Source organism: Camarhynchus parvulus, chromosome 2 (genome assembly GCF_901933205.1).
Source record: "Camarhynchus parvulus chromosome 2, STF_HiC, whole genome shotgun sequence".
NCBI lineage: Eukaryota > Metazoa > Chordata > Aves > Passeriformes > Thraupidae > Camarhynchus > Camarhynchus parvulus.
The window spans coordinates 129,402,938-129,428,086 of NC_044572.1; the positions used below are offsets into that span (position 1 = coordinate 129,402,938).

A 25,149-nucleotide genomic window follows, 5' to 3' on the forward strand; every position below is an offset into this window, starting at 1 on the left:
GCAGCCCCCTGCCACACGCTTAGGGCACAGTGTCTGGAAAGCTGCCCAGTGGAAATGGAGCTGGGAGTGCTGGCTGACAGCAACTGAGCATGAGCCAATGTGTGTCCAGGTGGCCGAGAAGGTCGAGGGCATCCTGGCCTGGATCAGAAATAGCTTGGTCAGTAGGACCACAAAAGTGGCTGTCACCCTGCCCTCAGCACTGGTGAGGCCACACCTCAAATCCTGTGTTCAGCTCCGGGCCCCTCACTACAAGAACAACATTGAGGGGCTGGAGCATGTCCAGAGAAAAGCAATGGAGCTGGTGAAGGGGCTGGAGCACAAGTCCTGTGAGGAGAGGCTGAGGGAACTGGGGGTGTTTAGCTTGGAAAAAAACGAGGCTCAGGGGTCACTTTATCGCTCTCTACAACCACCTCTAAGGTTGGTGTAGCCAGGTGGGGGCGGCCCTTTCTAGGATACCAGTGGCAGGACGAGAGGACATCACTTCAAGTTGCACTGGGGGAGCTTCACTTTGGAGATTAGGAGGAATTTCTTCACGGAAAGGGTGGTCAGACATTGGAATGGGCTGCCCACCCCTGGAAGCGTCTACGAAAAGACTGGACGTGGCACTCAGTGCCAAGGTCTAGTTGACAGGGTGGTGTTCGGTCATAGGTTGGATTTGATGACCTCAGATTCCAATCCCTCGGCTTCGGCCGCTCCCGCCGCTCCCGCTCCGTTCGCTGCCTGCCACGTCGAGCTCGCTGCCTTCCCCGCCGGCACCGCCCTTGCCTGGGCCGTGCCGGGCCGGGCGCGCCGGGGAGGAGAAGGCGGGACGCTGAGGAGGCGGAGGCGGCGGGAGGTGCGGCCCCCGCCCCGCGCGCGGCGCTGATGGCGCTGACGGCGCGCTGCGACGGGCGCGCGGCGGGGCGGTGACGTCGCGCGCGAGGCGGAGGGCGGGGAGGAGGAAGAGGAGGAGACCCGGGCGGCCCCGAGGCTGAGGCGGCCGCGTCCAGCGGAGGCTCCGCTCCCGTCCCGTCCCGTCCCGTCCTACCCCTACCCCCGGTGTCTCCGGTTCGGGCGGGCCGGCGCGGCTCTCCCGAGGCCGCGATGCGCTCGGCCTGAGCGCGTCCTCGCCGCCCCGCTCGGTTCGGGCCTCTGCGAGGCCGGGGACCGCGATGGCTGCGGGAAGCTGGCAGGAGGCGGCGGCCGGGTGGGCTGAGGAGGCGGCGGCCCGGGTGCGGGACGCCTTGTCGGGCGGCCTGGGGCTGCTGCGTGCCGAACTGGGCCTCGAACTGGGCCTCGACCCGCAGGCGCTGCCCACCTGGCTCGCCCTGGCGGTCCCGGCCGCGCTGGGGTTCGTGTTGCTGGGGCTGCTGCTGGCCGCGGCCTGCGGGGGCGGCCTCCGCAAGAAGCCGGCGCGGAGCGCGACCGTGAGGAAGGCTGACGAGGCGGTCGGCGCGGGCCTGACGGCCGGCGGGGGCCAGGGCAAGTCGGCGGGCCCGGGCCCCGGGCAGCTGAACCTCAAAGGCGATGAGCAGAAGAAACGAAACAGGAAGAAGCTGCCGGAGAAAGCGGCGCGGGTAAGAGGGGTGTGAGGGCCGGGAGGGCAGCGGGGGTGAAAGGCGAGCTGACAGCGGCGGCAAAGGGCGGGCTGTGGCACCCGGCCGGGTCCCAGTGGGGAGGCGAGGGGGTCGTGTCTGGGAGCGGCCCCGAGCCCGGCTGCCGCTCCCCGGGCCCTGTCGCGGCGGGAAGCATCTGGGTGCCGTAGAGGTTTCCCCTAGACGCCTTGCGATATTTGCCTGTGAAGAGAAGGGTGTGGGGGTGCTGACTGCTCTGGAGCCGTCTCAGGTCGTCTGGGTTACTTTGTTACTTTGAAAACCTGGAGGAGCAGCGCTGCCACAAGTAAACTGCGCGTTAATAGCCCTGGGTGATGAGGAAAAGGCTGGCTTTTTGGAAGAATTTTATTGTAAACAAAAATCATATGAAAGCTGCTATTACTATTATTATTCACTGAATAATAGGGTTAGCAACCAGTAGTGGGGTCCTTAGCGTGGCTTAGAATTTCAAGCCAGGAGTTGTAGCCTAGGCAGGTAAAGACTGTTGGAAGCAGCATTCCAAGCCTTATGAATGCTGTGATGATTCAAACTTGAGTAAGGTTTTTGCTTTGTATTTTCAATGGAACACGTTAGTGTCAATGTTGCTGTGAGCATGCCTCACTAGGAATGTGTCTGATTTAGTTATTACAGTAAGGATCATCTCCTTTAATAAGGAAATCTGTGTCTTAGCAGCCCCTTAAAAAGAGATCATTCCTGTAATTTATATTTTTTAAATCCTTAATATGTAGTGTGGGAACCTTCCATCTTTGACAGTATGCATCCACGTAAGAGAAAATTAGTAGAATGCAGAAATTGTCAACTGTCCTTTTAAAGCTTACAGTTGTCACAGTTTTGGGGCTTGAAGGGATTGCTTCTATAGCTTTTATATTGTTAGGATGTTTGTAATCCTATTTATGTCCAAATAGATTATAGGAATGAAAGTGTAGCAGATGTCCCCTGCCTATTACAACTGTGTCGTATAATTATATCTTGCTCTATAAAATCTGAATTGTTTCCCTAATGATGAGAGAAAGGAGAGACAGTGGGTTTGTATCTTCGCTTGAGTCTGTGGCAGCATTAAGATTTCAGAGGTTTGGGAAACTTTTTAATGTGAGTGTAAGGCTAGAACATCTTAAACAGGAAAAAAAAAAGGTCTGCATATGTCACCAACCTGTCTTTGAACACTGAACTACTGAAGTTGTTTCTGGAAGTTGCAAGAGACTGAATGCTGAGCGCCAAGAAGAGGAAACATGATTCAGAATCTTTCCAGTGTAGCTAGGTTCTCCATTTTGAGAAGGCATGCTAAAGATGTAATTTTTTTCCCATCTTGAGAAGCAGATACTTCAGGGTCAAATAAATATGTTATGCTTTCTTGACAATAAAGACTAACCCTAGAAATTAAATCGAGTTTGCTTAGTTTATTTTGTTGAAACTCCAGTATGAAAACAAATAACAAACTCTTGCAAGTCATTGCTGAAGACATTAAAAAATGCCTCCACAGAAGACTGAGTGAATAGGTAGATATCTCTCTTGACTTGACAATGCTTTGTAGTATACAGATTCATAAAAACAAACTTTAGTAATTTTATATAAAAAATGTCTGACTTTTTTTGAGTGTAAATAATTGTACTCCATTGAGCTTGGTTTACGTAGGCATAGAATAAAGTTAAGGCAATGTAGGAGCAAATATTTTTGTAATCAAAAGAGCAAAGTAGTTTTTAAGTTGTCATTCTGTATCATTAAAATTTTAAAGTTATTTTAATATTACTTTGTATTCATTATTTCCATGGTGAGATGGAAAAAATCCTACCTTCTTCCAAAAGGAAATGCACAAACTGAATCATTAACTGTAGTGCAAAGAAGTTTACACCAGTGACAAAGTTTAATAGGCCTGTCTTGTGCTTATTTTCCAAGATAAGTTTAGAGAGACCAATATTAGTGTGTCCCAGTGTTTTCTGACTTACATGTGAAAAGTTCTCAAAATAACATTGGAAACCTAAAGATGGAACAAAAATTCTTACAGATTGCTGCCTGGTGATTTCCATCGTGTGGCTCTGTGCTGTGATGCTAATACTGAGGGCTGGGCGGGGAAAAGAGTAAGCCTATTACCAGTAGATTTACTACAGGCTTGCTATGCCAGGGTCTAGATTTCCATTGCAGGCTGTTCAGAAAGCTTAGAGCAACTGGTCTGTGGCTTTAAGAACTTACTACAGATGTCTAATTAAAAGCTGTAGGGTTACTTTATGACACAATTCCTGAGATCACTGTATGGCAGGTGATGTGTAACACTCATCAGTCAGGATCAGAGGTGTTCCTCACTGTAGCTTTTCTGAGGAAGAGTATTAATTGTTTTTTTCCTTGCATGTGGCTTTATTCAGTACCTGTATAAGTAGGGTACAACTTACCCTACATGTTCTTAATAAAACATGTTTCTTTGAATGACACTGTGTTGACTGAATACAGTAGTACCTATGAGATTTTCTTTATTTACTTGCTGTGAACGGACTGTGAAAAAAAATGGAGCTGAAACTGTTTAGCATTCATTAAGATTAAAGTTTACAGAGCCAGTTCTGGCTTTCAGGCTGCTTGGAGCAAGGTATCATGGTGTCTTTACATCAGATTCTGTGCAGTAAACCTGGAGCTGCTTTTTTCTTTTTTCGTTTTTATTTTAACTCCTGGAAGAGGCAAAGGTCTTTGGCCTCGTTAAGAAATTTTTTTTCTGTCCATTAAACTTGAAAGTTAATTTTGATTCTTTCCCCTTCTGAATAATTACTGTGCCTCTCCTACTTCAGCAGAAAAAAAGTGAAGCTGTTCTTACATGGTTTCTGTGCAATCTGCCAAACACCACAGAAACTTGAGAGTAGCCATCTTCTGTGCTCTGCTACCACTTCAGGAAGCCATTCACACCATCCATTTGTAGATGTGGAAAATACCAAATTGACTTTGTGCTTCCTATTGTTTGTCATGCACCTGGAGAATAAATGCTCCACACTCTAGCAAAAGTATTTGCATTCATTTGAGGAAGTTTCATATTTGGTCTGCTTGGAAGAACTTTCTGGGCTATGGCTGTTTATTGCTTATTTGTACTGTGTAAAGACTTTATTGTATTGTGTAAAGACTTTATACTTTCAGCTGATACTCAGGTGTTGGTTTGTGTATGTGTTAGTGGTCAGATGGCAAAAGTAGGGCTGCAGGATTCTTTGGGCCTCAGAGAAAATTGCTTCGTTTCTTTCTGAAGAGAAGCTTGCAGAAAGCATTTGTAACCAGATTCTTTCATTGGCCAAGATATTCTAAGCAGAGGTATCTAATGTGTAACTGAGGACTTTGGCTAATACAGCATTGTAAGATTGAGGTGATAGCAATTTCATTAATGCTGTTTGAAGCATGAAACTGAGTTATCCTTTGCATTACCATGTTTAAAGAGTACTTTTTGTTTTGACGGTCTAAGCAAAACCTTTTCTACATTTAGTATATCTTAACACCCTCAAATGAATGTGTGTGGAAAAAGGTTTATTTAAGTATTGGAATTTTAAGGTCCTCACGCAAGAAAACCATTCAGTTATCAATGCTGTTACTGACAGCATTACTTCTGCCTTGTTGCATCTTGCCTGACAGCTTTAAGATGAGGGTAGAAAAGATGGCAAATAATAAATTGCACAATTTTGAGTTAATTAATTGTGCCAGTGGATGTTTAATATATTACCTGTAACGTTTTAAACTTTGGGCTGTGGTTGTGTTTTTAAAATTAAACATTTCTGAATACTGTAGAAAAACTTTCTTGTTTCTTGCTTCTGTTGCTTTCTTTGGTATATCCAAAAATGGTCACATGGATTTTGGTTAAAATTCTATGATTCATCTATGGGCAGAAAATGAATGTGGAAAGCTTCCACTGAAAAGGAGGGTATTGCAATTAAGGGATGTATTTCTCCCAAATGTGTCAAAGTCCAAGTTTTCTAACATTTTTCTAAAGATTGTTGTTTGCATGATCAGATGATCAGACAGCATTTTGAACAGTCATGTGGATGAATTTTTCCAGAGGGTTTTTAATGGATATGAATTAGTTTATTAGTTCAGAGAAAGAACTGAAGTTCTTTTAAACTAAAAAATAAAACTTCTATTTATTGAATAGTTGGAAGGGATTAATAAAGTACTTTTCAAGTTAAGGTACATATATAATAGCTAAGAAGCAAGGTACAGAATTTTAAAAGTTAGTTGGCTCTAAAATTTTTGGTACACACCCAATACAAGATGCATCAAACATGTTATCTAACTTTTACTTCTAAGCAGTCCCTGGAGAAAATAGAGAGGCATGAGAACTGAGTTTTGACAATGAGTTATTTTCAAGATTAAATATCAGTTCTTTGGTATCCCTGTGGAATATACCAATAGTTCAGAAGAACTTTTAGAGAGAGTTCCTAGACCACAGTTGTAAAATACACTTTGTTTTCAGAATGCTGAGGGAAATGCACTGCATGTTAGATATGAGAAGTCTAGTTTAAAGCTGGTTGTTGAAGGAGAAGAGGGGTTAGGTGACCTGATCTTTCAATTTCTATTTATAGTTACTTTGAAGAAGTTGGCATGCTTGCTAACTACAGTAAGCAATACTATGTTATGTAGTCTAGTGAAATCGTGCCGGGGTGATTTGTAGGCATAATACAATGTGGCAAGACTTAAATGCCTCTAGCAGTTAAACTGAGGATCAGATCTAATATTTGAAGGAGTAGGCCACACTAAGTTGTGATACGGCTTTTGTTTTACTTGAAAGCAAGTAGGTTTGTGTGATGCACAGTTATAACAGCTTTTGGGTTTTTAATAGCAAAAAAATAAGTAAAGGTAATAGAGCGTGAAATTTATTTTGAGAGAATTGCAGGAATTAAAGCAGCTTTGAAGTAGCTATTTATGCTTATTTAGTTTTCAGTCATTCATTTATCTGAGTCATTCTGAACATGAACCAGTGACATTTGTGTTGACTCTTCCAATTACTGTTCTTAACAATTGTTTTCCATGCAGTGAAATTTAATGGCTGACTGTGGTATAATATTTTCATCTTTTTTTGCAGTTAAGCAGAGTAACTTCAGTCACAGCCTTTTGTTAGAAGTAAATGATTTCTAAATTACTACATTTCTGTAAGGGGAATATGTAGGCTAAGGTGTATGCTTTTGCTGTCAAAAGTAATGTAAAAACTCTTTTAATGATTGTCCAGAGTTTTAATTTTATATGTTGAATAATACATGCTAATTTTCTTTCCTTAATTGTGTGAGGGGGAAATGGGAGACTAAGGTAACACCTGTAATCAAGTCGGTCTGAAGAGAACAATGGGCTACCATGCTTAGTCATGCTTCATGTTTGATTTCTAATTTCTGTTCTACTATGAAGTTCAACTTGTGAAGGAAGTGAGCTGGGAGGGATTTGCATAGAGAGAAATTGCAGATGTTTGGTCAATGTAGAAATTACTTGTAAAAAATTAGTCCTCTTGCTGAACTGCTACAAAGTGGTTAATTTAAGTGTTAATTTAATTAGATAATTTATGGCATGTACAACTGTAGCTGTTCTGGATCAGTTTTCAGAACAGCTACAGGTAATTTTAAAAGCTGGTAAATTTCTGAAATTTACCTTTTGCTATGAAATTCCTGGATTGAATAGGAGCGAGATGAAATTATAAGAACTGTTCTCTTTCATTTTTCATTTCTGTGTTTGTTGTTCAAAGGATCTACTGCAATTCTGTATTTACCAATCCACAATTTGGTCTCCTCTATTCAATAATCTTACAAGCATTTTTCCTTCAACAATTGCATTTCAGTAATAGTGCAATTTGAGCTTTGTTTCATCTGCTTTCTCTAATTTTTTTATTATTTATGCTTATTGTTTACACAGCCTAATGGAAGGTCTTTCCTTGATGTATCTGAAGATGAAGTAATACAAACTGTTCATAAAGACAATATAAAGCAGCCTGTGGACACAGAAAAGAAGAATGAAAAGGTTAGTTATGGATACACAGCAAAAATGTTGAAGTTTAATTTATTAAATTTCAATATCTAATAACTGGTTTTGGTTTGAAATCCTGTTACATATATGAATGAAGAGGCAGGCTTCTTACTGTGAAGAGTACTAATCTAATTTGGAGTTGAAAAGAGCTAAAGTAGTATTTTCTTAACTTCTGAGACATGCCTTATCACAGAATGTTTGTCAAGGAAACCCCACTCCCAGCCCCCCTCTAAACACTGATATCTCTGTTCATCATGTGACAGCATTAAGCCTACAGAAATAAAGTTTGTTTCATCTTGATGGCTTCATGGAGATGCAGCATAATGATAGTATTGTTAAATGCCTTGTAAATGGTCTACCAGTTGGGGGACTAGTATTCAAAGGATTTAGACCATGTGCCTGCTTGTTTCTTTTGCCAGATGTATCCATTACTGATTAGAGTTCTTGATTTTTGATGATAAATGTGAGCTTTGAAGTCTGGTGTGGGCTTTTTGTTATGCAAATTAAACAGCTACATTAAAAATATATTTTCAAACATCCATCTGCAATATCTAATCTACAAGGTAACCTTGCTACTGGCAGTGTTATTTTTTGAACTGTGAGGACTAATCTTCTTTTTTTATTATATATGTTGTTATTTATAGGCAACATGGATATGCTTGGGCCTTTGATAATTTTTTTTGCTTGGTTCTTTTGCTAACACTGTGCATGAAGTTTTCCCAATGTCATTGTTTTCTGACTTATTTTCTTCAATAAAATGCTTTTGTTGTAACTATACTGAGGAAAAATAAAAGGTTGTGTATAAACAGTGAGAAACATTTTGCTATGAGGGTGATACACTGGAACAAGTTGCCCAGGGAGGTTGTGGATGCTCCATCCCTGGAAGTGTTCAAGGCCAGGCTGGATGGGGCTTTGAGCAACCTGGTCTAGTGAAAGGTGTCCCTGCCTATGACCTTTAAGGTCCCTTCCAATCCAAGCTTTAATAAATACACTTGCTTACCCTCCAATAACTTCTTTTGTGGTTAGTATTTTGGCTAAAAGACTGTATCCTTTTAGTTTGCTGTAGGACTTTAAATGTTTTTGCAATTTGCAAATTGAGTGACTTTTCTGTGAAATAGATTTGTCTTAAAGTTCCATACTGTGTGGCTCTCTTCCTCTTCTCCATGTTTTGCATATCAGATTGACTTTGCTGTTTGTTTTTTTTTTTACCAAGAACATACCACAATTTGAACCTGAATGAGCAACTCTGTTCGCAGGTTTTCAAGCAGAGTAGGTGTTTAGATCCTAAACTCAACTTCATGTTAAAATTGCAAACATAGTGACCTGAATTTTAAAATGTGAAGCTGAAACTGCAGCTCTAGGAAATGAGTACCACTACATGAATGTGGATTGTTATTCAAATTGTGGTTTCATATCACTTTGAGGGATCCTGGGCAGAAAATGATTGGGTCAGGAATAAATTGTTACCCTTCAATTAAAAGCCTGCTTAAGAACTTCCTTTGAACTACACGCTTCTGATTATTTGGTAAGGGTTCTCAGGGCATCTATAACATTAGAAACCTGCTGAGGTTGTAGGGGATCCTGTGTAAGTGTCTTTGTGTACTATCTTTGGGATGGATGGTATAAGACAATGGCTGTGATTGAAGTTGTGTGTGCATATGTACATACATGAATGCATATAACCTATGGTCTGAAGGGCATGGTTATTCTTTTGTGCTTCAGTATATGTGTTCAGTGAAAATCACACATCCTTTGTGTTTCTGTATTTCTTGGCTGCTTCAGGGTTGTGAATTTCATGTGTATTTTTCTGCTTTGTGGGAGGGGAAGCTTTGGGTAATGTCTGGACTCTGGCTGTTCACAGGCTTTATTATTCTGCAATTAGTGACTTGCCACAGTACAGGGTTTTTTTAGTGTTTACTGTAAGGGACTGTTCCCTAAGAAATTACTCTGTGGATGAGATCGTGGAAAGTTAAAATGTCAGCATCCATTCTGTTTGCAAGCACATAACTGCTTTGTCTTAAATACTAGAAATGATTACTCAGCTAGGGATCAAGAAGAAAGGTTTATTTTTCTATTGTTCTTGCATGGGGCACAATGCATCCTAAAGACTTAAAAAAATTTGGCAGGCCTGCAGTATTCCTCATGTGCTCTTTGGCTGTTGGCAGAGCCAACACTAGCATCTTTGTGTGTTGCAGAAGGTGACACTCTGAATGCATAGATTTCTGCAGAATGACTGGCTGGCTTGCTCTGGCTTTAGCATCTCTTGCTGTTTCTTTCCATCAGTTTGGTACTGAGATAGCAACTGGTACAGTGCAAAGTTTAGCAGGTGATGGGTTGATTGGATAAAAATGATGGTTCTGGTTTTTCAGAACAGGGTAACACAGTTTAGGAAAGTAAACATGTTTTCAAGATTTGCATTCTTCATCTTTTTAAAAACAGTGTTTGTTAATCACAAACTTCTTTTTCAGCTGTTAAACTTCAATGTTTTCCTGAAAAGTATAAAATTTGATGGCAATACTGCCATAGGAGCTAGTTATTTTAGGAAACTGAAGTTAAAATTTGGAAGAGTAGTCATCTTGAACTGTTGTCTGGGAACCTTCTGAAGTAATTTCAGATGTTCTCTTAGTACCAAAGGACAGTTGAGTAGTTATGGCTTTGTGGATAGAAACTTTAGGGGTCTCAAGTTCCAGTCTCAGTGTAGCTGCGAATGGGAGACAAAGGTACAAACTTAGTCTGTTTGTAATCTTTCTCTGTTCGAGCTTGAAGAGGCAATTTATAATTTTAATGCTAATTCTCACTTGCCTTTTTCATTCTTTCATTAGAAGATGCCCTAGCAAATAATTTGACTTGTTCATATTTTTAGAACCAATTCTTCTCAGGTTGCTTTTGAAACCAGCCCTTCTCTTTTGGAGGCTTTTCAGAAGTTAACTGGTATGTGAGCAAAGGTAGTCTGCTGAGCAAATGAAAATTCAGCCTGAGTGCATGTGTAGTTTGGGTCCTCATGTACATTAAGCCATGAGCTAACTGTTCAAATCAGTTCCCTAGATGTTATAGGTGTGGTGATGGAGCATTGCATATAAGCAGTGAGTTTTTTATCATCTCTGCTGGACTAACAAGCTATGCTGCTCTCAGCCCCTGTATTGAAGCTACAAATTACTCTGGGGGTGTGGTGACTCTAAGGCATATGAACTGCATGCCATTGTGGGGGCCCATAGAATATCTGCAGCAGATGTAGTAATAATTTAGGTGTTACCAATTCTAGAGAGATTGTTAGACACTTCATGGACATTTAAGACTAGAAAACCAAATTGTGGGAACTCAGGTATACAGCTGGCAATTACTAGTCTGACTCTGGCAGATGTATTCCAGAAAGATGTCCAGCATTCTTGAAATATTTCAGAGACAGTGAATAAGTGAATAGTTCCCCTTATAACATTTGAGTGGATAACCATATTTCTTTTTAAAGTCTTGTTGTTTTTCATTCATGCTTATCTGGTAGTTCTTATACCTTTCTTCACTAGGTTGAAAAGCTTTTCAGTACTGTGTTTTCTTTCTAAGAAGGTAGTCAAGTCAATTTGCTCCAAGACTTTCTGCAATATATTTTCTCCCATTATCTTGGGTTTTTTTTTCTCAATACTATCTTTTCAGCATTCTATATTGCTACCTGTTGCACCAAAACTATTTGCAGAGGCAGTCATGTCTGTTCCTATTTGTTTAGCTTAGCTCTTACATCCAAGAAGCCATAACTGATGAAACCATGAGGAAAAAAAGAGTTTGGAATGTACAGACTCTAATCACAGCTTGTGTTTTGAAGTAATTTCCAAGCTGGACTTTTTTTACCTTTTTTTTTTTAAATGAGTTGCTGGCATTATTTATTTCTCCATGTGTAAGTTTATACTTCTGCACATAACAAAATTTGACAGAGTGGCATCTGCCTGCTAAACAGCTCATTACTCCTCTCTGACTGTGATGCTGCCAGCATAGCTGCGTCTACCTGGCTTTGTACTCTGCAGCATAAGTAATGTTCCCCTCACCTGCCAATTCTTTGCTGCATAAGTCTTTCACAGAGGGTTGTTCAGGAGAATCTGTTTTAAATTCATTCCTGCATTTTAGGGGGGAGAGGGAGTTCTGAATCATTATGCCAAGTAATCAGTAAGTAATCATTAAGAAAATGTTTTATTTTTATTCTAGTCAAAGAAAAAAAAGAAATCAAAGGGAGATTCCAAAACAGTTCAGGATACATCTCGTCTGGATGGAAAGGAAGTTGATGAAGGTACTGAACACAAACATTACACAAAGTGCAAACATTATGGCTTAAATGCTGTTTAAGATTTACTCATGTTTGGTTCATGAAGAAACACAAGAAACTCATAACTCCATAGTCGTGTATTATATATGGAAATATGATCTTTGAAACAACAGTATTTAGTAACTTCAACTGATTTTTTAAAGTAATCTTATAAAAACTGAGAAATTATGGATAGTAAGGTGTTAATGCTATTCATGTTTTGCTCTGTGAAGCAAAGTATTATCACAGAAAAACTTACCTTTGATCATTTGTGTTTACAATCTAAGGTTGAAGCTGACTGGTTAAAATGCCCTCAGACTTCTGTTTGATATGATACAAGCTAAAAATCTTTTCTTCCTCTGTGGCTTAGTGATGTTTTCATTTGGGTGATGTTTTAGGAGCCTGGGAAACAAAAATCAGTAACAGAGAGAAGCGTCAACAGCGTAAACGAGACAAGGTGCTGACCGACGGTGGCTCAGGAGAATCAAATCTCCAGGGCATAGAAAACACGGTTACTGTATCCATTGAACAGCTGATGCCTACACCATCACTTCCAGTTGGTCTCAGAAAAAATAAAGGTATGATGCTTGATAGGTCTGTGAATGTGTCCTAGAAAGATAACTTTACTTGAATGCTTAAATAGTGACTCTGTTTTGGATGTATGTTAGGTATATTTAGAGGTGAAACTCTTGAGGAAATTATTTCAAACTGTGTAAAAGTACTTTCTCATTGTGCAAATCTCCCCCTTTTCTAGCCATATTTTTGGGGAAACCCAAGAGTGTTTTAGAGCAAGTGGCTAAGGCACTGGCCTCCATCCACACTGGTGCACTGTTGGTTGCTGCACAGCTGCGTAGGCCTGTCCCTGTTCCTTCACTTGTGTTTTGTGGCTCTGCCCTTTGTTTTCAGAAACTTCAAAGGTATCCTCAGCGCTGCTGCAGGCAGCACCAACTCCTTAACTTTTTGAGTGCTTCCTTGTGGGAAGGCTATGCCTCTGAAGTTCTCTTAAAATATCATTCACTGCTTAACACGTAGGTATTTTTTCCAACGTAGATTTAGTAGCATCCTGTACTAAAGCTGTTCATAATGGTAAGGCACATATGGCTGAGGTTTACTAGTCAGTTACTGTAACTGAGGATTCAATAGATACCACTGCTGCTGTTACAGAAACAAAAGACTGCATGGGCTGGATTAAAGCATGTGTGGGCGCAGGAATTCCTATTTGGGTAAAACTGAGAAATAGCTTTAATTAAAGGAAAATTGATGTTCTAGCAAAGCGACAAAAAGACTGAGCTGAACAACTGTATGGTACCTTGAAACAATTCGTTGAAATTGGTGTGCCTCACCCTCCTGTTTCATTGACACTCATTTGCACCTTGACTCAGTGCATCATTGTTGCCCTGAGGACTAGATCAGTTATTTCCTGTTGTCTTTTTTTTCCCCCAGTTTACCCAGAGTTTCAAGAAATGATAGTTCCAACTGTCTTTATTCATTGTTGCTAACCATAACTACTGTAACCTCTCCAGTGAGAATCCTTTATGTATCATGCTTTTTTTGTGTCTTGTGTATCACCTTGTACAAGCCTAATCCAAAACGAATTTAGCTGTATCTTGTGTTTTTTTGGTGAGGTAGATGTTAGAAATAGTTACAGGTCTGAAATACTTAGAGCCACTCTTTGCTTGTAAATAACAACCTGTGTTTTAGATTTATGCTCTTTGTTCATCGGGAAAGTAGTTTAAGTTCTTTGAAATCTGCAGTTATTTGGTATATGGGTCCCAAGTCACTTTGAAAGCATTCTGTCTGCAGCATAAACACAAATAATAAAAAATAGAGCGTTTTAATTTTATCCTTAAGTTTTCTGGAAGTGTCTTAATTTACTGTAAGGTACTAATATATTATTTTCTTAAAATATTAGTAATGGATTGTTAGAAGATTTTTACAGGTGTTGTTTTTTAAAAAAGCGTAATCTAGCTTTGTTTCTCTTAATCAGGTGATTCACTTTTGAATGCTCAGATAAACAATTCTAAACCTGCAAAGGGGGAGTCATCAATTCCACAAGGTAAAAAGGTTTTATTATTGGTCATCCTAAGTAACTACAGGAGTATTTTACAGAAGTGAAAACAGCAACTGTCTGTGCAGGATTTTGAGTTACTGACCTGGAACTTTACTGTACATCTGGCTCTTTTGGCTATGCAAATATTAGACTTCTAAGTTCCCGTTATTTCTTAAGAAGTTGAAAACAGTCTCTGTTACATATAGAAATACAATTCAGTATTTTGAATTTTCAGGTAGATTACCTATTATAAAAATCTTTATGTACAGAACAGTAACATTTATTTTTAAGCTCTGCTGGAAAATTCTTTATGCTAGCTTTTCAGACTTACTCACTTATTTGTGTTAATGAATTGTTTTGTCAAAGAAACCCTGGTATAGATAATTGCAGAGAGCTCACAAGTCCTGATTATTGTTTACACTTGTTTCAGGTTGAATATACAAGTTACTCAGTTCTTTACATTCTCCTTTGAGATGCATAAATACATAAGTTTTGAAAGTTCTTACTTATAAATACATGTTTATAAAAAGAATATACTTGACATATGTCATACACAAAACTTAAAATATTTGACTAGTAAATCTTAACGGTTTTCTAATAACAGATACTGCTATAATAATACTTGAAGTGAATTGGTTTGACATAATGAAATCAAGATGGTTGTTACTTACATGTAGCTAACATTAGCTGTGTTGCTTTAATCAAAAACAACTAGTATAAATAAGCAAATCAAAAAATGAATTAATAAAAGCACACAGATCCAGAAAGTGAATCCCTTTCTGCTTGTTTTTGAGAGCTTTTATTCACACACAAACTTCCTATACCACGTCTGAGAAGGAAGGTGCTGTGTTCTTCAGAGATGCCTAATGGGAGGACAGGAGAAAATAACCAAGTTTCAGTAAGAGGAAGGTCATGAGGAAAAAGCTTTTCATGAGATAGTTCAAAGCATCTCTGGACAATCAGCCTTTATGGTTTCCAGAACTTCAGTAATGTAGTATAATTTTGAAGTTAGCTGTGCATTGAACAAAAGTTGGGACGAGGTGACTTTGAGAGATCCTTTTCAATCATCAGTTTTCTGTGATTCAGTGAGAACTGGCTGATCATTTAGAAGTTGAAGTTTTTGACAAGAGAGAAGTATAATAAAGAGGAAAAAAAGGAGTAAAACAGAGAATAATCAAGCTCCTTCTTCAGGACCTCAGCTGCCTTTTTGCAAAGTTGCAAAAAGGTTTTTATAGCAACTGCAGTTTGGTTTCTGACTCTTCAGTATTCTTTTGTTGCCTTTCCCTAAGACTTCATATTATGCTAGGAGGACATTGACTGACAGGAGCAATGCTAGTGCTGTAGACAAAGGGCAGTGTTTTTTGTACAGCAATGGTGACCTTACAGATGTCTGTGTTTGGAATTGATTTGGCTGAGAAAATCTAGGCATATCTCACCTAATTCATTCTGTGTCAGTGAGGCCAGCTTGAATTGGGCATGTTGATGCTGCCTGAGTTACAAGTTCATTTGACAGATAAAATGTTTGGTCTGTATTTTTTGTTGGCATATGATACTGACTTGTGCATAAGGGTTTGGCTTACTGTTTAAGTGCTACACTTGTAATATGCAAATATTTCTTAATTGCTTGAGGAAGAACAGTTTTTCTGGTTTTTCCACTGCATATATAAAAAGAGAAAGGTTTGTGATATATAGTAAGGGAGGCTGGATGCACTAGCCCTTATATTTAATAGGGACATAAATTTAAAAAACTTCTATTATGATCTTTGTCTCAGTTTACTGCTGACTTCTCAAAGAATACATCAAATTTGCAGCGGCTAGTAATTTCTCATGAGGGTAATGTGTAGCAGAGATTCTTGCTGTGTTGTGGTCTTTTACCTTAGTGAAACATAAAATATGTTACTTACAAATTGAGTGTTACTATGATTTTTATCTCTCACTCTGAGGGACTCTATGGTCAGTATGATATCTATGCTCTTTGTAAATCCCGTGTGGTGTTTAGGAAGTATTTGCTAATACTTGGTAATTTTGTCTACATCCTGCTTGGAGAACTGCACGCAGTTGTGAAACAGAAAATACTCTCCATTTAGTGTGTGGGTTTTTCCACAAGTCGTCCCCATACTGTCTAAGAGAAATTAGCTGACAGTGTTGAAAGTACCTTCCCCACCCTTCTTCTAATCTAGAGACACCAGTTCACCATCACTGGGTTCAAGCCCTGTAAAGAAAGGGATGAGGAAAGAGTGCAGTTGGTGCTGTTTTTCCCTCCCTCTTCAAGTTAGTAGACAGATGGTGCATATCATCTGAACTGGAAAATCAGCTGAGACAGAGCAGCAGCCCTGTCTGTATCACATTGATGTAGCAAAGCTGCTGTTCATTCGGGGGTTTTTTATTAAGTGAATGTCCATATAAGTGATATTTTAATTCTTCATCCAGTTGTTATTTTAAATAATCCTTTTGTTACTGTTTTATTTAAGTTTCTCCAGGATTGAGTGAAAGTCATACAGTAAATGGAGGAAGCTGGAATGAGAAGCCTGTAAAAATCTCCTCACAGATTGGTGTAGGGGAGGAGAAATGGACATCTGTTCCTTCAACTGCAGCTGGGAAGAGGAAGACTGAGACATTGGCGTGGGGCCAAGACACTGGAGATGCTAATGGAAATGGAAAGGACTGGGGAGTAAGCCTGGTAGGCAGGCCCTGGAAAGAGCGTTCTTTGTTCACTCCTATTGGTAAGCTATTTCCAGGAACTTGCTTCATGTAAGCAATTTTACATAAATGTATTTTTTAGTAGTCTCTGAAATATTTTTATGTTTATATATTAAAAATATCTTGATGTGGTCTAGTGAAATGTTAACAGAACAATTTCTCTTTACTGCAAGTGCTGATGGCTTAGACATCAGGTCTATGTTTCTGTGTACAGTTAAACTGGGATTTTTTGAGTTTATCTGACATAAAATTATTTCTGTGAAGGAATGCAATGTTGTATATCACTTTCATAAAGTTCTGGAGATGATTACTAAGCCATTTTGAAGGATAATTTCTTTTAAATAATGTCTTAAAACCCAGGTTGTAAGTCTATTCTGTTGATCCAACATGATGAAATCAATTGTGTCTGATTTTGGCAGGTGTTCTTTGAGGCCCCAGGCATAAACATTGTTTAACTCTTGTGACACTTAGTGTTACACTGTTTTTCTCATTAGAAAATGGGTTTTTTAGTGCTCAGTACAGTTTTCTGCTTTTTTTTCTTGTGCTGTCCATAGTAATAATGGAGAAGAGATTTCTTGATTTCTCTCTGGGTAACAGTCATCAAGTTATTAGTAAATGATGTAACATGGCCCTTCCCACTGTTCAGTCTCAGTATCCTCATCTCTTCTGGAAAGCGGTGTTGCTTTGTAGTCAGCAGTGTTACTTCAGACTTGTGGAGTCTTAACCCCAGCCAGCTGGCAAGCCCCATCCAGTTGCTCACTCACTGTCTCACCAGCAGGGGAGACATCGGGAGGAGAAAACTCCAGGGTTGACGTAAGGACAGTTTAATAGGAAAAGCAAAACCTGTTCATGCAAACAAAGCAAGAAAATAATTCTCTACTTCCCATGGGCTGGTGGGTGTTCAGCCGTCTCCAGGAGAGCAGCACTTCATCACATGTAACGGTGATTTGTGAAGACAAACACCATAACTCCTAATGTCCTTCCTTTCCTCCCTCTTCTCCCATTTCTATACTGAGCATGGTGCCACATGGTAGGGAATATTCCTTTGGCCAGTTGGGGTCACTTGTCCGGGCTGTGTCCCTTCCAGCTTCTTGTTGGGAAGACAAGCTCTGGCTGCCTTGCTGCCAGCAATACGAGAAGTGGAAAATGCCTTGACTCTGTGTGAGCACTGCTCAGCAACATCCCTGTATTACCAACCCTGTTTTCAGCACAAATCCAAAACACAGCCCTACCCCAGCCATAATCTGCAGAAGTCTAGACCTTCTTTTATTTCTCTGGCATATTTTGAAATGAAGTTCCTGAGGCTAGATCTGATATACCCTTGGAAGCTTTACCATTGCCAAGTAGAAGTGAAGGGCTTTCTTCATGTTCTGGCTAGATGTGTTCTGCTCTGTATTCTAATAAGGCAGTTTGTAGTGACTGACCAGCTTTTTGTTGGTTTTGTTACTGAGGATACATCATATCTACCAAGCTGATTTGCTTCTGGTAAAATGAGTGATTGTGTGGGTGAAGGAGAGCTGTGAAAGGCTTTCATGATGACTTGACTGATGATTTCAACACAGTCTTTCACAGTGTTGTTGTATCCAAACTAGAACAGGTGTAAAACTGATCAGGCCCAAGGTAATGGTCAAAAAGTCCTGCTCTCCATGGAGGCTGGACAAGGGGGATGTCACAGGCCTGTATTTAGAACTGTCATGTTTACCATCTTTATAAGTGACCTGGAGGAGGCAACCATATCATTCACATCCAGTTTTCAGATTATATCAAACTTAAATGTGGGGGCAGGAATCGGTTGAAACAGTCTAGGTCAGGGATCCCGTCCAGAAGGACCTGAACCTTATGGGAGTAATGGGCCAACAGGAACCTGAGGAAGTTCAGTGAGGACAAATGTCAAGTGCTGAATATGGTTGGAAGCAACGCTGGCAGGATATTGACTGTCTGGATTGCAGCTTTGTGGATAAGGGGTCTTGGTGGGCAGCAAGGTGGATGTGAGCCAGCTGTAGATCCTAGTACCAAAGGACACAAACAGTATGCTGGGATGCATTAACACAGGAGTCAGTAAGTTGGGGGTTAGTGGCTGTCTACTTTTTGGACAACATCTGGAATACCTGTCTGGTTTTTAGCCCCTTCTTCCCCAGTTAAGTAAATGTAATTCTAAATAAAAGCCACTAGTAGTTTTTACTGGCTATTTCTGCTTATTTTCTGCCTGACATATGTAACAGTCTAGAATGTCTTCATTTTTAAGCAGTATCTCCTATTCATCAAAAATTGTTCTGAATTTTATTCCCTTCTTTAACACACACACATATATCTATATAAATAATATACTCTGTGTTCTGTAGCTGTGTTCCATCTACGTGTACTTTTTAAAACTTAGTGATTGCAGTAATGGGAGGAATAATAGTCTGGGGCTCAAAAAACAATTAACTTCTCTTTTGTGAGAAGCTTATATATAGAAAGAGCTGTAAAGGGAAGGTGGCTTTGGAAAGCTTGAAAATTGTTTCAAGCTGTGTGTTCATAAAGTCACAACTCTATCAGCACTAATTAATGTCCTCAGTTATGTGAAATGTCATCATGGCTGGACTAGCTGGTGTTTTTCTGATCCAATTCTTAATTAAATAGCTACATTTTCAACATTGCCAGCAGTGATGGTCTTTTTTTTTCTCCCCTTCCCCACAGCTGCTTGGAATGTGGATGCAAGGATTAATACCTCTGAACAGAATTCTACTTCTTTTTCCTCATTTGGATTAACTCCTGGAGTTTCTGGTATGTGTGCCTTTCAAAAGATTTTTCCATTCTCTTCCACTCCACCAGGTGGAATAGGGTTTGCCAAGTGATACTAATATGCATTTTCTCTTTTTTCTTTGAAAATAGTACTGCAAAGATGTGGAAGACACTTTAAAAGCTGTTTTCTTATGCTGAAATTATGCAGTAAAATAACTGTATTAAATTGATAATCAAAAGCTAGATCAATCACAGAATATTAGTAAGAAGGTTGGAACTAGAGGGGGTTGAAATGAGGTGATCTTTGTATGTTCTAACCCAAATCATTTTATGATTCTGTGATTTCTTATTTAGCTGCCTTGGTTGTGTGTTAAGTCTAAATAATGGGCATAAGAGGTTTTTCAGCATTGCAATATCTCAAGTTAGAGATCTGAAGATTTCTTTCTTGGAAAGCCCATTAACCCCGTCCTGTGAGGGAGTTTGTTACTGATGATTGAGTTTTTCCCCAACTAAATCATTACTTTGAAAATATGTTTCATAGGCAGGATTTGGAGTCTTGAGTCTTTCTCTGTATGACCAATGGAAATGCTGAAGTTCTGGGGTTTTCTTTCTTGAAGGGCTGTGTGCTATAGAGTACAAACCTGTCTTCATAATAAATCTTGTGTGTTAAACAACTAACATAAGTCCTACAATGATTTATTATGCAATAAAGGGATCATATGTCAGGTTATTTGCTCTTGCTTCCTTTCACCATGAGCTTGGCATGGCAGTTTCCTTTTCAGAAGTAGCTGGCCAAGTGCTTATGCACTTGGGCTACATTTGCTCGTATTGCAGTGTACAGGCTTTTAACTGTTGAACTTAGACTCAGTGTCCAGCATCTTAATTCTACAGAGAGTTTTAATTAAAAAAAAATCCCAAGCAGACACCTGGAACCAGGTTCAGTCTCTAAGTTAAAACTTAAGACAGTTTATTAAATAAAGTAGGATGGCACACTGAGCTGAAATTCAGCTGCAATACCACCATTTCAACTTCGAGAGCAATCGTTGTCTTTGATGCACCTTAGCCAACAATGTTGTAATGCAAAGTGACCACAAAAGAAATTAAACATGTCCATATTTCTGTCATCTGAGGTATCATTTGCAGAGGTGTATGTAAAATAGAGACCCATGTTCTATTCAAACTGAATTTCAGAAGTTTCATCATACAGTAAAATATTAATTTATTTAATTCTTACAATTAGTTTTTGTTCTACTTTTTTTATGAAATTGTTTTGTTGTTAGTTTTTGTGAAAACAGTTGTGTTAGATTTGTGACACCTTCTGTTGTCATGACTGGTATTGGCCTTAATGTTGTTTGTCCTACTTTTATGTTCTAGAAACCTTTGCTTTAAATGAGAAATGGATTCTTAGTAATGTATAATTTGTTTGATCTGCAATGTAATTAATGGGGTTTCTTTCTAGTGATATTTTCTTTTAAGCTTTTCCTTGTAAGAGATCTTATTGATACAGGGTAACAATTTTATTACCCATGAAATTTCTTTGGGTTTTTCAGTTTGAGGAGACTGCTTTTACTCACCCTTCTTATCTCTTTTTGAGTTCTTCTCATGACTTTATTTTGTCTTCCTTCTTCAGCTTCCTTGTTTTCTGAATATACCTTGTGCACAAGACGCTACTAGTTCTCCTGTCTTCTGCAGTCCTTAAAATCTGACATTTTTCTTTGAGCCTTTTGTCTTCCTTTCCTACTTTGATTGGACTTCCTTCCCCAAGAAAACTTCAGGAAGCTTGCTAACTTAGTACAATTTTATTTATTCCCTTTCAGGTTCCAACAGTGAATCGGTTTCTCAGGCTGGTACTTCTGATTTTCAGTGGGATTTAAGTCATGCTCAACCCCCTGTTGATGACGAATGGTCTGGGTTAAGTATGTTCCTCTAAAATGTTCATTTAAAAATGTTAATTACTGCTAGAGTGTAGTTATTTATATTAGCTACTCGTATTAGACAGTGTGGGTATCTGAGGAAAAACCTGTAATATTTGAATTCTGTAAGCTAATAGACAGTTTGAAGGAATTTAAAAGAAGCATTTTAATAAATTCTGATAGAAAATGGATAATTCTTAGGAAAAATACGTGGATATTCAAACTCAGAAGTGAGAGAGCTCATGCACTTTAAGGTAGAAAAATCTTTGTAATGAAAGACGCTTCCTGCAAGTGATGAGAAAAACCTACTGCAAGTCTGCAAAATATGTATTTAGTAGATAGAATTTGAGTCAGTTTGTTTTTACATGTTTGTACCTTACTGGAAAATTAAGGCAACATCAGACTCTTGTATTTAATCTAACTTGCTTTCTCATTTAGCAAACATTAGGAAGTTCTTACATATATAGGAAGCATATACAGGATAGAAATAACTGAAATTACTTGGGAGTTGTAGAATAGTTGGTGTTTACTCCCCACTTTCTCCTCCCTGTTTATGAAAAAGCATAGTGCATCTCATTGGGCGTTGACCTGAAGAATTGTTCCAGAAGTTGACAGAAGCAGCCTTGCATGTTACTTTCTCTCTAAGAACAACTTATTGCAGTTAAATAACTGGAAAAGTGGAATAGATTGATGCAGCCTTGACTCCACCACTGTTGGCAATGATTGCTCTGTTAGCAGATAATTTTGAAACTTACCTTTTGTGCTTTACCTAGTTTAAGGATAAGGAAAGCACAGTTCAGTTAATACTTTGAAAGTAATCAGTTTTATGTTTTAACAAAAACATAATTGATTCACATATCTGAGCATAGAATGTTTATGGTTCAACCTTCTGTTAATAAAATTTTCTCATAGTTGTCAACTAAGAGTACACTAACAGAAGCGGGCAAATGCAAGTTTAGGCCAAAGTGATACACAGATACACCCTGCTGCTTTATCAGGATAAGAAAACTAACTGTACATACAAATACTACTAGTTTTTGTTATTACTAAAAATGGATTTTTTTTCCTTAAGCAACTACTGAGAGGGCAGTAGGTAAACTAAAAAGTGTTGAGTAATATTTTTCAAATTAGTAAATTTTAGCATTGGAATTAGGTGTCATTAAGATAATGTTTTTATTAGGAAAGTTTCTAACTATTCTAAATGTTCTAACTAATCTTACGATCTCTTAATGTATTTTTGGCTTCATAATGTTTGCCAATAAATTTAATTTGATTTATTATTGCTTTTTATTTTGACTTTATTTTCAGTTGTTTAAATAGAATGCCACCATAGTTGGCAGACCAAATTTGCCTGTTCTTCAATTTGGTATAGACTGAGGGGGAAGAAATATTTGTGGTGTTAATATAAATGCGAAATGAAAAAGCAATCTTTTACAACGTGTTCTGTTTTAAAATTGGCTTGCTGCAAATTTCTACTAAACAGACAGTCTAAGGCTTAGTTCTTCCCTTCTGATATTTTTAGTTTTTATGCAAGTGACCCTTTAAACCTATCATTCCATTATAAATGAATAATAACAAAATAGGGTATGGACTTAAGAGTCTTAGGAAAAAAAAGACTATTAAAAATGGCAAAGTTATAAGATGACTTGAATCAGTAAGATTTAGTTTCAGATCTATCACTTGTAAAGGAATCTTACTAAGGCAAGATTGATCAGTGTTACAGTTCTTCCTAATTTTTTCACTAGCTAGAAAGAAAATGCAGAGAACAGCTTAAGATAGATAACAATTCTTAAATTTGTTCCTCTTCAAATAGTTTAGAAAAATGTCTTGAAGCAACTGCATCTAGCTAGCTGCTGCTGTGATTAGGCTCTGTAAAATCACTGTCATACTCATTACTTTAAAAAGTCCTCTACTTATAAATAAAGTCTTTACCATTTTTTCAGAAAGACAGGGAATTACTATTTATATCTTGATATCAAGAAGTGGATATGTGTGCAGGGGGTTTTTAAACTGGAAATGAGAACCTGTAGAGTAAGGCAATATTCCTCAAAAAACCTTTTAATCTTTGTAGATGGACTTTCTTCAGCTGATCCAAGCTCTGATTGGAATGCACCTGCAGAAGAGTGGGGAAATTGGGTAGATGAAGAAAAAGTTGCTTCTGTTCCTCACCGTGAAGAGAGATCTGATACTCAGAAGGTAAAAGGTGATATTTTCTCCTTAGCTCCAGGACTTTGGCCTTACCACTGCCATTTCTTAAAGTAACTAAAAGGGTAATGCTAATCTCTCATCACAGTTACACTGATAAGAGTAGCACGACTGTGTTTGCTCTGTACACAGAGAAGGAAAACACTGAATGTTATTGAGAAGAGAAAAATTAGTTAGCTCCATCTTAAACCTTTCTGTTTTGCCATAATTATAAGGACTACATTATCAGTATAGACTGGGAGGGTTTAGATCTGTTTTTATAAATATTTCTTGACAATATTTAATTCTCAGCATGAAAAACAGCATTTTTATGCCACTATTGCCTGGTGGTCTGCTGCCTTTTCCATTCCCAACTCCTCTACCTGTGTTACGAGATAGCATGTAAGAATATGGTCTTTCTAGAATGAACTAAATAGATAACACTGTGTTCATTTCCACTTGGATGTGTATATTCCTTATCACTATTGATTTATGTTTAGTCTATACAAGGTATGTTTCATTGTCATTTTAAATGCTAAGTACCTTCTGTTCCCATATGAAGATTTCAGATAATGAAAGAGAAAAAGCAGAGCCAATTCTTCAGAGTTCTACAAGTGGCAAATCCAAGAAAAAGAAGAAGAAAAAGAAGAAGCAGGGTGAAGATGCTAACTCTCCTGCACAGGTAAAATCTTAATGGTTTAAAAGGCAATTGCAAGGAATTCACAAAATTGCCTTATCTTTGGCTATCAGCATCTTGAACAAAAATTATTTTTGGGAAATTAATTTCTTTATGGGATTGGATTGTCTACAATTGTTTCTCAAGAGTTAAAGTAATTCTTATTTTACTCGTATTTCCTTAATTTGTTGTATTCACAACTTGAATGTGGGATAATTTGTAGTTTTGCTGAATTTATGAAAAGCACAAAGTACATGGAAAGTATTTATCCTGAATTACTTATTTTCTGTCAAATCTGGATTCTGTACTGTAGGGATGCTTCCAGGTAGAATTGTCCTCTGCATGGAAAGCCTTTTCCTCGTGTTCTTTGAAAGACAGCTGTTTTGGTGAATCTAGCTATTTAGGAGAATGAAAGAAATTGAAGTTTTCCCTTAAGCTGTCTTCAAGTACAATTGTGTGAGAATATAATGGTTTTCTGAAGTACTGTTTTAATTTGATTTATGAGAAATGGTAAGTGCCAATGTTTCAAGCTCAATTGGTAGAGCTACTCTGTGAGTCAGATTTCAATGAGGGAAGGAATGTTTTCACACTGAGGATGGTTGGAGTTTTCTGTGTTTCTTAAATAGCTTTTGAAGAATTGCATTGACACAGATTTGTAAAAATAGGAAAAGCAGATTGCACTTCACGTGGCAATTGAATTATGTTTGAATAGATGAAGCAAATACTTTCCTAGAGGGAGAAATCTTCTAATAGCTAATGATCAGAATGCATCCTGCTTGTGTTTATTGTGACAGCCATTCATAGTTTACATTCTTTAAAGTTACAGAATGACCAATGTTCAGTGGAATCTGACTAGATTAGACTGAATTAGAGAGGGAAAGCAAAAACTTCAGTCATATTTGCTTTGGATTAGCTTTTATGGTTATCACATAGTTTATTAAAGTTGTAAAACATTAAATTCCTTTTACAGGAAATTTTATTTTCAAGTTGTCTGTGTGGAGGTGGAGCTTGTGTTGATTTCCCTTGTTTCTTTTGAGGCAAATTCAGTCTGGGAGCAC

At 38.6% G+C, this 25,149-nt stretch overlaps 1 protein-coding gene across 2 annotated transcripts in view; it reads left to right on the plus strand.

Moving 5' to 3' along the window:
- The first annotated feature begins 927 nt into the window (after positions 1–927).
- The window catches only part of MTDH (metadherin), a 34,019-nt gene continuing 9,797 nt past the window's right edge, over positions 928–25,149 (plus strand). Inside the window, exons 1-10 of one of the 2 annotated variants that reach the window (XM_030970257.1) lie at positions 928–1,556; positions 7,446–7,550; positions 11,748–11,829; positions 12,243–12,422; positions 13,832–13,900; positions 16,366–16,617; positions 19,274–19,360; positions 21,136–21,234; positions 23,303–23,427; positions 23,978–24,097. In XM_030970257.1, the coding sequence (XP_030826117.1) occupies positions 1,152–1,556; positions 7,446–7,550; positions 11,748–11,829; positions 12,243–12,422; positions 13,832–13,900; positions 16,366–16,617; positions 19,274–19,360; positions 21,136–21,234; positions 23,303–23,427; positions 23,978–24,097 (1,524 nt within the window). In that variant the 5' untranslated portion in view covers positions 928–1,151. The remainder of the gene's footprint in view (positions 1,557–7,445; positions 7,551–11,747; positions 11,830–12,242; positions 12,423–13,831; positions 13,901–16,365; positions 16,618–19,273; positions 19,361–21,135; positions 21,235–23,302; positions 23,428–23,977; positions 24,098–25,149) is intronic. The other variant, XM_030970250.1, reaches the window with a different exon arrangement.